Raw genomic sequence first — 15159 nt, forward strand, 5'->3', positions numbered from 1 at the left:
ATGGCTAATTGAGTAGATTTGGAAATTAAATCAGATTAAGCTCTGCCTGGGACCACATCCAAAAAAAAAAGTTGTGCTGTTTCTGCCCTTGTGAGTTCATTTCTCCTTTCATTGTAGGCCAGTATTGAATTGCCAGCATGGTGAGGCCTCAGATACTCAGAGCCTAGAGGCTCCTCACTTATCTGCAGAAGTGAATGACCCCTGTGGAGTAGGCTAGAATGGAATGTAGCCCCATTCCATTAGGTCCTTATAGTGGCATCTTAAGCATAGTTGCTCTTCAATTGATAGTAGGGTTTTGTTGTCTTGATAACAACCCATCACAAGTTGAAAATATCACAAACAAAAAAACACATTTAGTCCACTTAGATCATCTACTATCATAGCATAGTGGCATGATACACTGAAACATTGTTAACCTTGTGGACAGCTGGGAGCTTTGATTCAAAACCACTATCCATCATTTCATGAGAGAATAAAGCCCAGGCAAAGAACCAACTTAAAATTCAAAACTTGAGGGAATACATATTGCTTTCACTCCTGCATCAAAAACATGAAAAAAATCCAAATTGAGGCATCATAAGTTGTGGACCATATCTGTTTGACTTCTATGGGTTATAATTTCTTTTAATCTTCCCAAAACACAACTAGGAATTCAGCTAGCTGATCTCTGTAATCCCCAATTCAAGTTTGCCAAATTGGGAAGGTAGTGAGAATAGCTTATTTCAAGCTTTCCAATGTTTTAGAGGAAAATAGAGGGCAAAGTGGCAGCCTAAGGTGTGTACGCTTTCCGTCTGCGCTCCATGTTAAGCCTGCCTTTGTTGGAGAACACAGGGAGGAAAATTAGCCTGTTTTCCTTCATGTAAGATGCAGGGCTTTGTTAAGAACATTATCCACGTGAGGAGTTTAAGGGTAATCAGTCCTCACAGGAGAGAGTCATTAATTTTAAGAATAAATTGGCCTTTCCAATAAAAAGCAGAGAAGAACAGTTTCCATAGTAACAGAGGCTTAGGAATAAAGCTCTTTGGTACTATGAGAGGAGGCTCTTAATTATCTAAGTATTTTTCTTCCTGTTCCCTTTGACTCCATTTGCTCTACTATGACTCATAAGGCTGAGCCCACCGTGGGTGAGCAAGAGTGAGCTGTGGGCGGAAGGCAGGGGAGAAAATCAATGAAAAGCCCAAGACTGTCAGTGGTTGGTGTGAAGGGGGGAAGGTTGCATATTAGGAAACTTAAGTCATAGATTAAAACAGTACATGGGGAATTTAGTCATAGCTTCCACCCACATGGACTAGCATTTCTTATGATCTTCAGAAGTCAATTTCAAGGCAAGGAACTAAAGCCCAGAGAGAGATAAAGTAGCTGTGCCAAGAGCTAGAGACATAAAGCAACTCTTTCAAGAGCCACGGAGAGCTGCATCTCCAGCACCAGAACCCTGTCCTGACTGTGCCCAGTGGAGCATCCATCCACTCTACCACATCTCTTTTGCAGACTTGCCCCCTGCACCGTAAGCCAAGGTCCATCTGTGTTTGAACAAGTTGGATATGTTACTCAACTATGTCTGATCAAGTGTTTTCATATCTCAAACATTAGTTTTCTGTAAATGTTAAGAGGACTTTGAGTTTGAGCCTCAAAGAAGGAAATGAGGACAGTAAACTAGGAAGAGTATGCTTCTGACAAGAGCCACAGTATTCAAGAGATCTAATGAGTTCCTTAAAGGTATCGGATCCTTTAATTCTCAACAAGCCCCAACCCCAGCCTCAGCCCCATGTAGGTTTGGTATAGCCATGTCATGGACAAGGAAACTGAATTAGAGAGAGTGATATGATCTATTCTAGATTACACAGTGGGTCTGAAAATACATTATGTGTTGGGTTGTATCACTATTCTATAATAACTGAAGTAAATAAGTTATAAAGGAAATAGTTTTTATTTTGGTTGATGGTGTCAGAGGTGTCTGCCCATAGAAACCTGTTTCCTTTGGGTTTATGGTGAGGTAGCACTTCATGATAGAAACAAAGATGCTTACCCCATGGTTCTCAGACAGGCCGAGGGAATTGAGTTTTCAGTATTCAGTTTAAGGACATGCCCTCATTGACTTCCTTTCACTAGACTCAACTCTTTTTACTTCCACCACCACCAAATATCTCAATGATCTGGGAAACTAGCTTAAACTCAGGGGCCTCTGTGAGACACTTAAGATTTGGACCACGATATTTTATGTCTGTCCCCAGACCACATGCTCCCAATTGAAATGCAGCCCATCCACTGACACTCTGACCCAGTGAAAGTGGAAAAACCTACCTAACACCCAACACTGCTGAGCAGATTATTCAGGCTCTCTGTTTCTTAACATCCTTGCCTTGGCCTTGCATTTGTGTGTGCCTTCCTCTTATGGGAGCCATTGATGATTTTCCACTGTTCATTTTCAAAAAGAAACCACAGATGGGAGGATCATGAGTTCAAGGCTAACTGGGCTACACAGTTAACCCCTCTGAAAAAAAAGAGAAGAAAAAAGAAAACAGAAAGAAAATGAGGGTAAAAGAGGACATGGGCTTAGAGATATATCCTAGGGTACATAGGAAGTAGAAAAACGAAGGACCAACGGAACAAGCCACAGGCCCTCTTGAAAAGTGAGCCATTATAAGCCCCAGTCTCACCTTGATTGTTTAACATTGATCATCTCCAAGTCTTTTGGCACAAAATCTCATCTCTCCCTGAAATGTTTCTAGGCATTTCAAATTCCTGTTGGGAGTCTCTTGAAGACAGGAGGTTGTGGTAGAAGAGATCATGAAGCAGGCTAACAACAAGGCTGGAGAATAGGGCTGTCCTTTGAGAAGAAATCACTGTCTAGCCAGTTACCTACTGAAAATCTGTACAAGGATCTTGGGTTCTTTTGATGAGTCTCTGTAGGAACAGAAAAACAAAACAAAGCAAATAGACAAAAACCGTTCTTAATGCCTCTGTTCTCTCTTGCAGATGTTTGTGGGTCTCTTGTTTTGGTTCCAGTTTTACTGTGGCTTTTCTGCATCTGCCATGATTGATCAGTGGTATCTGATTTTCTTCAATCTGCTCTTCTCATCGCTTCCTCAGCTGGTAACTGGGGTGCTGGATAAAGATGTTCCAGCTGACATGTTGCTGAGAAAGCCACAGCTTTACAAGAGTGGCCAAAACATGGAGGTAAGCTTCCTGTGTCTCTGCCTTCATCTCCTGGCCCTCCATTCTCCTTTTCAACCTTCCAGAAAGTAAAATTCCCCCCCAAATCCTTACTAATAAACACTCCTGGAAAAAATTGAAATTGTAGAGTGGATACTGTTTTCTGGACTCTGTAATGCATGTGTTAGCTTTGTGTTGCTATAACAAAACACCTGAAATGATTGACTTACAAGAGAAGAAGATTGTTTGCACACAGGTTCTGGCAGTTGCAATCTTTGATCAGGCAATCCCAGTTGGGCTTCTAGTGATGATGCCTGATCATCAAGGCAATGGTAAAAAACACATACTAGGGCAAACTGTTCATGTCAGGAACAAAGAAGCAAAGAGAAAGCAACCAGGACCTTGTCAGCCATTCAGCAGCATGGCCACGATGACCAAAGGACCTCCCTCTGAGCTTTATTCCTGAAGCTTCCATCATCTTCCTCAAATGATACTATAAGAACCAAGATATAAGAACACAGGGACACATCCTAAATGAAGGCCATTGCTTGCATTCCTGAAAGCAAATACATTCAAGTATGTAAAACCATTCTCTACCTCGGCTTTTGGCAGAAAAAAACTTTGACAAATTTACCTTGGTCTCAGGTATTAAGCAATTTCTCTAAAGCAGGCAAAATTAAAGAAAAAACAAAGTGTCACTTTCAATGTGAGTTAAACAACAGACTCACATGGAAACCAATCATTGAGCAGACAGGTGTAAATATATGCTTACATCAGCACAGCACATTTGATAAACTGATGGCCAGTTGTCTCAGCCAGCCTTAAAGTAAACCATGTATGCTTCTCTTTAGCCGGTTTAGTTTTGATGTGTGCAGAAATAATGAAACACCCTATTGCTTCTGCAGTACGTCAGAGTAAGAATGGATTTGCTTCAAATTACCTTCCTACTGGGTCCTCTGCATACAGTGAGTTCTTGTAGGAACAGGCTTCACAGTTTAGGAAGCAATTAATAGGAAACAAAGGGGCTTCCATGCTGTACCCCTGGTCTTGAACAGGATTCTCATCCCAGCTGGCTTACTGTCCTCAGCCAATCATGAGACAACACACTGTTAATTTGTCATGTGGAGTGAGGTAATTCATGAAAATGTCACCAGCATTTCCTTTAAGTGGTAGAAAATGCAACTCCTGTGTGTATCCTGCAGGCAATCAAAGCCTTAGGCAGCTACTTAAGGACTTACTAGGCTGCTGTTGAGGAGAGGTGGGGTCCTGGTTGCTCCTTTAAATACAGCTTTGTGTCATCCAGGTACTGGAACAGTCTATTTGACTGTATCAGGACCATTTTGTCATGGGTATAGAGTTCTCATAGTGTGCTTGGCATTGTTATAACTTAATACCTATGTCAGTATTTTAGTTACTTCTCTATTGCAGTGACAAAACACTATGACCAAGGCAACTTTTAAAAAGTCTTTATTGGGGACTTCAGTTTTCAGAGGGTGAGTCCACTGCCAACATGGTGGGGAGCATAGCAACAGGCAAGCCAGCATACCTCCTCCAAGGACATACCTTCCAATTGTTCCCAAATAGTTTCACCAACATCATGAGAGGTTGGAGAGTTGGCTTGGTAGTCAAGAATTCTTATTGTTCCAGGCAGTGAATACATATCCTGCACACATACAGCTGAAAACACTCATAAACATAAAATAAGAATAGACAATTCTAAAAATCACTAAGAAACATCCATTTTTTGTTTAACTTTAAGATTTAAGGCAAATTGTTAAGAGTCTTTCAATGGATTCATCATAAAACCATTTCAAAGTGGAAGGAGGGCACAGACCCGGGGTGGGGGGCATATCAGGATGGGGTGCACATTGGGGGACTGGCTCAATATTTTAGATATTCTTCCCTGATGATAAGTCCCATAGTGAGCAGTGTCTGCTTTGTTTTTGTTTTTGTTTTTGTTTTTTCTCTCAGAATTTCATGATCACTGACTGTACTGATATCATTTCTAGACTTACCTCTTCTCCCCTCCAACTCCTCCTATCCCTCTGCCAACTCCCTTTCACATTCAGGACTCATATTCTTGGTTCAAAGGTTCCCAGTCACCTGGCTACCGGCAGCTCTGGTTCTGCCTGATTTGTTTTCTCATCCATCATGTTGGATCCGTGCTCGCCTCAGGTCCTAAAACAGAACATTTTCTTCCAGTACTTGGAGTATTTAGGGTATCCCATGCTCAAAAATTTGTTGGAGGAGACAAGCCCTTCTCTGTAATCTCTCTTTGTTTTTGTGTCTCAGGAATACAGTCCACGAGCATTCTGGTTAAACATGGTGGATGCTGCCTTCCAAAGCCTGGTCTGCTTTTTCATTCCCTATCTGGTAAGTAGGAACCCAGAATAGGTTTTCTCCTCAGCTGCCTCTAAGCAGCTATAGTCATACAGAACTTAGCCATTTTGCTTTCTGTCTTTCAGGCCTACTATGACTCCGATGTGGATGTATTTACCTGGGGGACCCCTGTCACAGCAATAGCATTGTTCACCTTCCTGCTGCACCTGGGTATTGAAACCAAAACCTGGGTGAGAGCCATGGGCAAGGTCACACTCCGAAAGGAACTCACATTAGGGGTCAAATACTTCTCAGAAGTTGTTTTGCACATTTAGTAGGCTACAAAACTGCCCTACCTTTGTGATAAAAAGAAACATAAGACCTACTCAAAGCTTTGAGTGACCCATCACTGACTTTCCTGAGCAGCCCTTTATCTGTTTGCTTTCTTGTCTCCTTCATTGCTATGTCTTTGCCTTGCCCTCTCCTTTTGCCCTTATGCTCCTGTCCCAGGCTGCCTTACTAAGGCCAACTGGCCACCAATGACAAGAATCTTTGCTAAGTCCTGGAAAAGCACACTCTTAACCATCCCTGATAAACTCATGTTGCTCTGTTGCCACTATTAATGTGAAGTAAAAGCCCTTTCTCTCTGGTTCTTTTTAGACCTGGCTCAACTGGTTAGCCTGTGGCTTCAGTACCTTTTTGTTTTTCTCCGTGGCTCTAATTTACAACACTTCCTGTGCCACATGCTATCCTCCATCTAACCCTTACTGGACCATGCCGACATTACTGGGAGACCCTCTGTTCTACTTGACTTGTCTCATCGCACCTGTTGCTGCATTGCTGCCCAGGTGAGTATCTGAGTTAGTACCACCAAGTGATAAGTAAGTGCAGCATACACACATCCCTTGGCCTTGCTGTGCTTGGACCTGGGTGAGTCTCATGAAGCTCAATCATAGACCAGTTTAGAATCTGTTTTTTGTGTCTTCTTTCTAGATTGTTTTTCAAAGCCCTCCAGGGGAGCCTTTTCCCCACCCAACTCCAGCTAGGACGCCAGTTGGCCAAGAAATCCCTCAACAAGTTCAGCGTTCCCAAAGAGACTTTTGCTCAGGGACAACCACCTGGACACACAGAACCTGAGCTATCAGAAAGGAAGGCCATGGGACCTTTTGAGTCTCTCCCTAGAGACTGTGCCTCTCAAGCTTCCCAGTTCACACAGCAGCTGGCCTGTTCCCCAGAGGCCAGTGGGGAGCCCAGTGCAGTGGATACAAACATGCCACTGAGAGAGAACACCTTGCTGGAAGGACTTGGCTCTCAGGCCTCAGGGTCTGCTATGCCCAGAGAGGCTATTTCAGAAGACTGTCCTGGGGACTCCAAGAGGAAATCCACCAGTGCTAGTCAAACAGCCCCCTTGTCGTCACTCTTCCATCTGCCCAGCTTTGGCTCACTAAACTGGATCTCCTCACTATCACTGGCCAGTGGTCTGGGAAGTGTCTTGCAATTGTCCAGAAGTAGTTTACAGATGGACAAGCAGGATGGTGAGTTCCTGTCCAACCCACCACAACCAGATCAGGACCTGCACAACTTACAGGGACAAGTTACAGGCTACTTCTAGTATCACCTCCAAAGGGCCACAGCCAATTGTGGTGACAAAGAAATCCTTGAAATGGCCTTTTATTTTATGTAACAAATGTTAATGTTATTTATGTTTATTATTTGCACAGAAGAGTTCTAGAAAGATGTATTTTTTAAATGTTTCCAAGACATATATAGGAAACCAGAGGTACCAAAAAAGAAAGTTTATTTTTTAAAAGTTCTAAGTAGAGTATACTTATGAAAAATAACACATATCTTTATCTATCTATATATAAAGTTTAAAGAAGAGTGACACTTAAAAGGTGTGTCGAGATTTATTTTTTCATCTCATTTTGTAAGGAAAAGCAATATGCATTGTTTCTTCAACACACATGACCCTTGCTTTCTGCAGGAAGGCATAACCATGTGGCCAATCCCGTAAAGCCTGGGGTAGCAGTGGCGGGTGTGGAGACAGGGCAGGGAGGAAAGAGGACAGAGAGAAGGGCGTGTGGCCTTTGAGGCAAATACCTCCATTGGCTTCCAATGTTACCATCAGTGAACAGGACAGTGAAACCTTGAGAAAAACCCATGTGAAATCCCTGCCAACACTCAAACTTCTGGGCAGGCATTTCATTAGGTTCACCTCATAGGTTTGACAGCTCCATTGTTGTGTGTATTTCTTGCTAAAATCATCACAGGCAATAAACAACCCCCCACTTTGCAACAAGAGTGTCTGGTGCCACTGTTGTGTGAAGATCCTGGTGGATGACATAAGAGAGAGTGTTCTGAATACTGTGGGGACACTTCCTCATGCAAGTCTTTTCAGATACCAAAGAAAACAGTACTATGGTGTACAGAACAGGGCTGACGGGTGACCTGTTATCTGAATCTCCTTGCACAAGGCCATAGGCAACACATTTTGAGTAGCTACTGTGAGGCTTTTGTTTGGTAAGCTATCATTTCTCTTCATTCAAAAAGGAAAGGGGGAAAGGAAATGATTAAAACTCTGATGATAAACTATAATATATCGATGACATATTAACTCATCCCTGATGTAGTGCCCATCCTGTCCCATACTCAGGATAGGAAGTAAGCAGAGTGTCTCAGGCTTATCCAGTGGGTAGCTGTCTTAGACTGCAATGCAGAATAACAGAGGATAAAGGTTTTGGAAAGAACTACCTGCTAAATATGGTCCTTGTCAAGCAGAATGCCCCTCATTCTCAGAGTGGAAGCTGTGAGGAAATGGGGAGGGGGTGTATCCTTTCTATGATGCTGTGACTTGCCCTGACAAGCTTGGTAAATGAATGAAGAAATAACTGACAAACAGACAGATAGAGGAGGGACAGGAAAAGGAGGGAGGGAGGGAGGGAGAGGGGAAAAGGGAAAGGGAGAGAGAGAAACTGCAGTTTGGTGGAGTGGGCCTCCAATGGAGAAGCATTGTTACCCAGAAGCACAATATGTTTATTACATGGAGTTGAACAGAGTGCCAGGTCTATTGCACCCAGATAAACAAGGAGGCAGGGTTTTTGGAATACAGCTGGATCCAGGAGACAGGCTTAGGTAAATTAGGGGGGAGAGTCTCTATAGGGGAGTGGTGTGAGGCCTATACACATCCAGTGAGTAGGATACTGTGGATACATTTTTGATATACACTGCCAACATCCACAGATGGAACAGAAGGGAAATCTTTAGCATTTCCCTGTGGGTCTGAAGCCATGGTCCTTGACACATCTGTGCCCATATCAGCAGTACACATTCACCTAGAATTTCATCCACTAGGGACTTTCCCTGCTCCCCACAGTAGGTTCCTGGATAGCTCTGGCAGGGACACCTGGGCACTATAAGATGTGGGTGGCAGAAGTTAGCAGGAGGCAATTTTTGCACTAGTAATGCATGATCAAAGGCAGCAGCTCTCCTAACCAGGATTGTGTAAATCCCTACCATGCCTAGTGCCACCTTTTCTGTTCTTGGGAGCCACACATCTGAAAAGTTTTAATGTGCAAAGCTGGGTTCTTATCTCAAGACCACAAGAACAACAAGCATGTGTGTGTGTGTGTGTGTGTGTGTGTGTGTGTGTGTGTGTGTGTTAGTATCTGACTTCAAAATGACCCAGTGTCCAGACATCCTGCACTCACAGCCTTGCTTCATTCCAGGAGAAATCTTCCCTCTGAGGATAGGGCTTCTTGGCAAAGGATCGGGGCATTAGCTTCAGAAACTTTCATAGCAAAGCAAGGTTGGAGAAATACATATTTCAAAAGGTATGGATGGCAATTGGCTGTTTATGGGGTGAGAAATACTCATGCAATTTACTGTAGTCCATTCCAGTCAACCACGTTCATCTCCACATAGCATAGTATGGGGTGAAAGTTCATGATCCCTTCTAAAATGTGCTGCCCAAAATACATTGCCAAAACCTGACAAAACTATAGAAAATTTGAATATTTAAAAAAGAGCGATTAGTGAAAGGCAAACAACATTATTCATACATGACTGGGTAATATGCCTAGAAATTCAAATGAATTAGAAATTCATAGGCAAATGGAATGAACTAGAAAATATCATCCTGAGTGAGGTAACCCAATCACAGAAAAACACACTTGGTATGCACTCATCGATAAGTGGATATCAGCCCAAAAGCTCCAATTACCCAAGATGCAATCCACAGACCACAGGAAGCTCAAAAAGAAGGATGACCAAAATGCGGATGCTCCCACTCCTTCTTAAAAGGGGGAAAATATCCATAGGAGGGGATATGGAGGCAAAGTTTAGAGCAGAGACAAGAAATGGCCATTCAGGGCCTGCCCCCATGTGGCCCATATATATACAACCACCAAAACTAGATAAGATTGATGAAGCTAAAAAGTGCATGCTGAAAGGGACCGGATATGGATCTCTCCTGAGAGACACATCCAGAGCATGTCAAATACAGAGGTGAATGCTAGCAGCAAACCACTGGACTGAGAACAGGATCTCCTTTAGGGAAATTAGAGGAAGGATTGAAAGAGCTGAAGGGGCTTGCAACCCCATAAGAACAACAATACTAACCAACCAGAGTTTCCAGGGACTAAACCACTACCGAAAGAATATACATGGACTGACTCAGGGTTCCAACTGCATATGTAGCAGAGAATAGCCTTGTTGGGGCACCAGTAGAAGGGGAAGCCCTTGGTCCTGCCAAAGTTGGACCCCCATTGCAGGGGAATGTTGAGGAAGGTGGCAGTAAGGGAGGATGGATGGGGGAAACACCTGTATGGGGAGGAGGCTGGGATGGGGGCTTATGGACAGGAAACCAGGAAAGGGAATAACATTTGAAATGTAAATAAAGAAATATATCTAAAAACAGATAAATAAGACACTGTAGTGGGGTTATAATAGACACACGTTTTTATAAAGTACATACAATATAGATCAATCCAAAAAAAAAAAAGAAGAGGAGGAGGAGGGGGAGGAGGAGGAGGAGGAGGAGAAAGAGGAGGAGGGAGAGGAGGAGGAGGAGGAAAGAAGAATAATAGGCAGCTCTCAATTATCAAAGGAGGAATTCTATCAGCTCACTATGTTGGAGGATGGCTGTTCTTGAGGCCTCACCCAGGTCTGAGCATCAAAGTAACTGAACACTAAAACAACTGAACACTGACAGCTAATGAACCCTGCACAGCATGGACACTTGCTTCAAAATCAAAACCAACATTTCAGGCAGCAGATACAGTGTCATTTTGCCTTGTATGTCTGACTTTGCACAGAATCTAACATCTTAGATGCATTCAGCAAATATTGGTAAGTAGAAGAATCAACCTATTAATAAAAATGAAAGACATTCCTATTAAAATCATAATAAAAATTGCTTGCTATAACTTATTATTTGTTTAATAGTTTCCCAATTTTCCGGCGGATGCCATAGTATATTCAATTTAAATGAATTTCTAGAGTGGCAGAAATTAAGATAACCATTGTCCATACTGGAAATGATTTTATACCTGGAAAATCCCAAATGAATAAGTTAAATGGCCCTCGGAATTAATAAAAGGAAGAAGTAAATAGCTTCACTGAACGAAAAGTAGCAACAGTTTCTATAGAGAACAGTGGAAATCATAAAGATGTACTGGTGAGGGCTGGAGAGGTCTCAGTTGCCACAATACAAAAAAAAAAAAAAAAGTACTGAAATACTGAAGAACACTCTTTGGGAGTGTAGAGGGCGTTCTCTCTAAATTAGAAAATGTGAAGCTGTCTCAGTCCATACGTATTTTCTGTCAGCCATATTCAGTTCTCAGTTTCTTTGTTTGGGTAGTTCTGAAATTAGCAAGGTGGTTCAAAATTTTATGTAGGACACTATATGGGCAAAAATACCAAAGAAAATTCCATCAAATAAGTCATGAACAGGAAATGTCTGCTTTCCTCAGTAAAGTATTAGTTAATCCTAGAATTGAACGTAAACCCAATTAAGATCATTAAGGGATAATGGACAGTTCAGATAGAAAAATGCTTTATGACATTCAGATACTTAATGTTCAATTCTTTCAGGAAAGAAATGAACAGAAGAAACATGCCATTTTATAGTAAATTTAATTTATGATTAAAAAGATTAAGTGAGACCTATAAATTCATATTTAAAATAAATGTATATCACATATAACCATATGTGATATAGAAAATATTCATTTTATATACATATATAATATATTATAAATATAATTTGTATAAAAATAAACTTGAAATTTTAAAGTAAAAGCCATAGTATATGTAGTGGAACTCTGAAGGTGACATCTTAGGCATTTGTGGCAGTTTCTGAGGTTTTGGCTGTCTTTTGGTTCCTAAACCTGAATTCCTTCCCTTGGCCCTGGACACTGGGCCTTCAATGCACCTGGCTCAACCTCAGTGGTTCATCTGCTTTTTCTGGTTCTGTTAGCCCTGTTCACTCCTACTTCTTAGGACTTTTAGAAGCCTCTAGTATTAGAAGCCTCTAATAAACTTGTGATTCCAAACTGCCATAAAGTGAGAGACACTGTGATGAGGACACTTCCCTGACCTGGTCCTAGAATGTCATCATCAATCTATTCCTGGGCAGCTTATTTGCTGAGAAAAAATCTAATAAGAAAGTTTGTTATTAACTGAAAAATGAAAGTAAAAGCTTCAAAGAGGAAAGCCATTGGCCTTTAAAAAGTTTAGTATTTGGGTATTAAGTAAGAGTTAAAACTGAAAGGTCTAATCTCATGGTAAAAGAGGTATATCATGCAAATGACTACCATGAATAACAAATAAGAAATCATTATTTGCCCAAAGACTGGACTGGTTGAATACTCATATTTTAGTGAGAACACCCTACCTGTTTAGAAGCTTAAGCCCACTCCTCTTTGACCCAGTAAACCAACTTTGATGGACTAATTTTTGCATATGTATGTGTTGTACATGCATGTGCAGGCATGTTCACACAGGTATGGCACATGTGTATACAGGTATACATCACAGTTGTGAAAGTATGTGTGTATGTTCAAGGTTAGTATGGATTATCATTTACTATTCTCTATCTTATGTATTCAGGCAGAATCTCTGACTGAACCTTTAACTCCCGCTTTGACTAACCTTTAATCTAGCTAGCCATCTTGCTCTGGCAATCCCATCTCCATATGCCATATGTCTAGTCAGCACCTACATACCCACACAGATTTTAAGAGAATTCTGAGGATCAAAACTCTCATTCTTGTGCTTGCACCACGTGTTCTTTACCTAAGAAGCTATCTCCCAACCCAACTTTTGGGACTAAATTTGAAGAAAATATCTCGTTATATTCATTTAAGATATTCCTACAGAAATTAAACAGAGATGTAGACAGACTAAGAGAAGTCTGAGCCAAATGGACTTAACGGATACTTATAGAACATTCTATCCTAAAGCAAAAGGATATACCTTCTTCTCAGCTCCTCATGGTACTTTCTCAAAAACTGACCATATAGTTGGTCAAAAAACGGGCCTCAACAGGTACAGAAAGATAGAAATAATCCCATACATGCTATCAGACCACCACGGCCTAAAACTGGTCTTCAATAACAATAGGGGAAGAATGCCCACATACACGTGGAAATTGAACAATGCTCTACTCGATGATAACCTGGTCAAGGAAGAAATAAAGAAAGAAGTTAAAGACTTTTTAGAATTTAATGAAAATGAAGGTACAACATACCCAAACTTATGGGGCGCAATGAAAGCTGTGCAAAGAGGAAAACTCATAGCGCTGAGTGCCTGCAGAAAGAAACAGGAAAGAGCATATGTCAGCAGCTTGACAGCACACCTAAAAGCTCTAGAACAAAAAGAAGCAAATACACCCAGGAGGAGTAGAAGGCAGGAAATAATCAAACTCAGAGCTGAAATCAACCAAGTAGAAACAAAAAGGACCATAGAAAGAATCAACAGAACCAAAAGTTGGTTCTTTGAGAAAATCAACAAGATAGATAAACCCTTAGCCAGACTAATGAGAGGACAGAGAGAGTGTGTCCAAATTAACAAAATCAGAAATGAAAAGGGAGACATAACTACAGATTCAGAGGAAATTCAAAAAATCATCAGATCTTACTATAAAAGCCTATATTCAACAAAACTTGAAAATCTACAGGAAATGGACAATTTTCTAGACAGATACCAGGTACTGAAGTTAAATCAGGAACAGATAAACCAGTTAAACAACACGAAAACTCCTGAGGAAATAGAAGCAGTCATTAAAGGTCTCCCAACCAAAAAGAGCCCAGGTCCAGACGGGTTTAGTGCAGAATTCTATCAAACCTTCATAAAAGACCTCATACCAATATTATCCAAACTATTCCACAAAATTGAAACAGATGGATCACTACCGAATTCCTTCTATGAAGCCACAATTACTCTTATACCTAAACCACACAAAGACACAACAAAGAAAGAGAACTTCAGACCAATTTCCCTTATGAATATCGACGCAAAAATACTCAATAAAATTCTGGCAAACCGAATCCAAGAGCACATCAAAACAATCATCCACCATGATCAAGTAGGCTTTATCCCAGACATGCAGGGATGGTTTAATATAAGGAAAACCATCAACGTGATCCATTATATAAACAAACTGAAAGAACAAAACCACATGATCATTTCATTAGATTCTGAGAAAGCATTTGACAAAATTCAACACCCCTTCATGATAAAAGTCCTGGAAAGAATAGGAATTCAAGGCCCATACCTGAACATAGTAAAAGCCATATACAGCAAACCAGTTGCTAACATTAAACTAAATGGAGAGAAACTTGAAGCAATCCCACTAAAATCAGGGACTAGACAAGGCTGCCCACTCTCTCCCTACTTATTCAATATAGTTCTTGAAGTTCTAGCCAGAGCAATCAGACAACAAAAGGAGGTCAAGGGGATACAGATCGGAAAAGAAGAAGTCAAAATATCACTATTTGCAGATGATATGATTGTATATTTAAGTGATCCCAAAAGTTCCACCAGCGAACTACTAAAGCTGATAAACAACTTCAGCAAAGTGGCTGGGTATAAAATTAACTCAAATAAATCATTAGCCTTCCTCTACACAAAAGAGAAACAAGCCGAGAAAGAAATTAGGGAAACGACACCCTTCATAATAGACCCAAATAATATAAAGTACCTCGGTGTGACTTTCACCAAGCAAGTAAAAGATCTGTACAATAAGAACTTCAAGACACTGAAGAAAGAAATTGACGAAGACCTCAGAAGATGGAAAGATCTCCCATGCTCATGGATTGGCAGGATTAATATAGTAAAAATGGCCATTTTACCAAAAGCGATCTACAGATTCAATGCAATCCCCATCAAAATACCAATCCAATTCTTCAAAGAGTTAGACAGAACAATTTGCAAATTCATCTGGAATAACAGAAAACCCAGGATAGCTAAAACTATCCTCAACAATAAAAGGGCTTCAGGGGGAATCACTATCCCTGAACTCAAGCAGTATTACAGAGCAATAGTGATAAAAACTGCATGGTATTGGTACAGAGACAGACAGATAGACCAATGGAATAGAATTGAAGACCCAGAAATGAACCCACACACCTATGGTCACTTGATTTTTGACAAAGGAGCCAAAACCATCCAATGGAAAAAAGATAGTAT

At 41.0% G+C, this 15159-nt stretch overlaps 1 protein-coding gene across 6 annotated transcripts in view; it reads left to right on the top strand.

Annotated features, from left to right (window-relative positions):
* Positions 1–7771, top strand: part of Atp10a (ATPase phospholipid transporting 10A (putative)) — a 173662-nt gene extending 165891 nt beyond the window's left edge. For 4 of the 6 annotated variants that reach the window (XM_039084993.2, XM_039084995.2, XM_039084992.2 and 1 more), the window contains 5 exons: positions 2977–3177; positions 5446–5526; positions 5619–5723; positions 6133–6320; positions 6466–7771. In XM_039084993.2, coding sequence (XP_038940921.1) covers positions 2977–3177; positions 5446–5526; positions 5619–5723; positions 6133–6320; positions 6466–7084 — 1194 coding nt within the window. In that variant the 3' untranslated portion in view covers positions 7085–7771. Of the gene's footprint in view, positions 1–2976; positions 3178–5445; positions 5527–5618; positions 5724–6132; positions 6321–6465 lie in introns of those variants that run through there. The other 2 variants (NM_001141935.3, XM_063269214.1) reach the window with 2 other exon arrangements.
* Positions 7772–15159: the final 7388 nt, after the last annotated feature.

Source organism: Rattus norvegicus, chromosome 1 (genome assembly GCF_036323735.1).
Source record: "Rattus norvegicus strain BN/NHsdMcwi chromosome 1, GRCr8, whole genome shotgun sequence".
NCBI classification, from domain to species: Eukaryota; Metazoa; Chordata; class Mammalia; order Rodentia; family Muridae; genus Rattus; species Rattus norvegicus.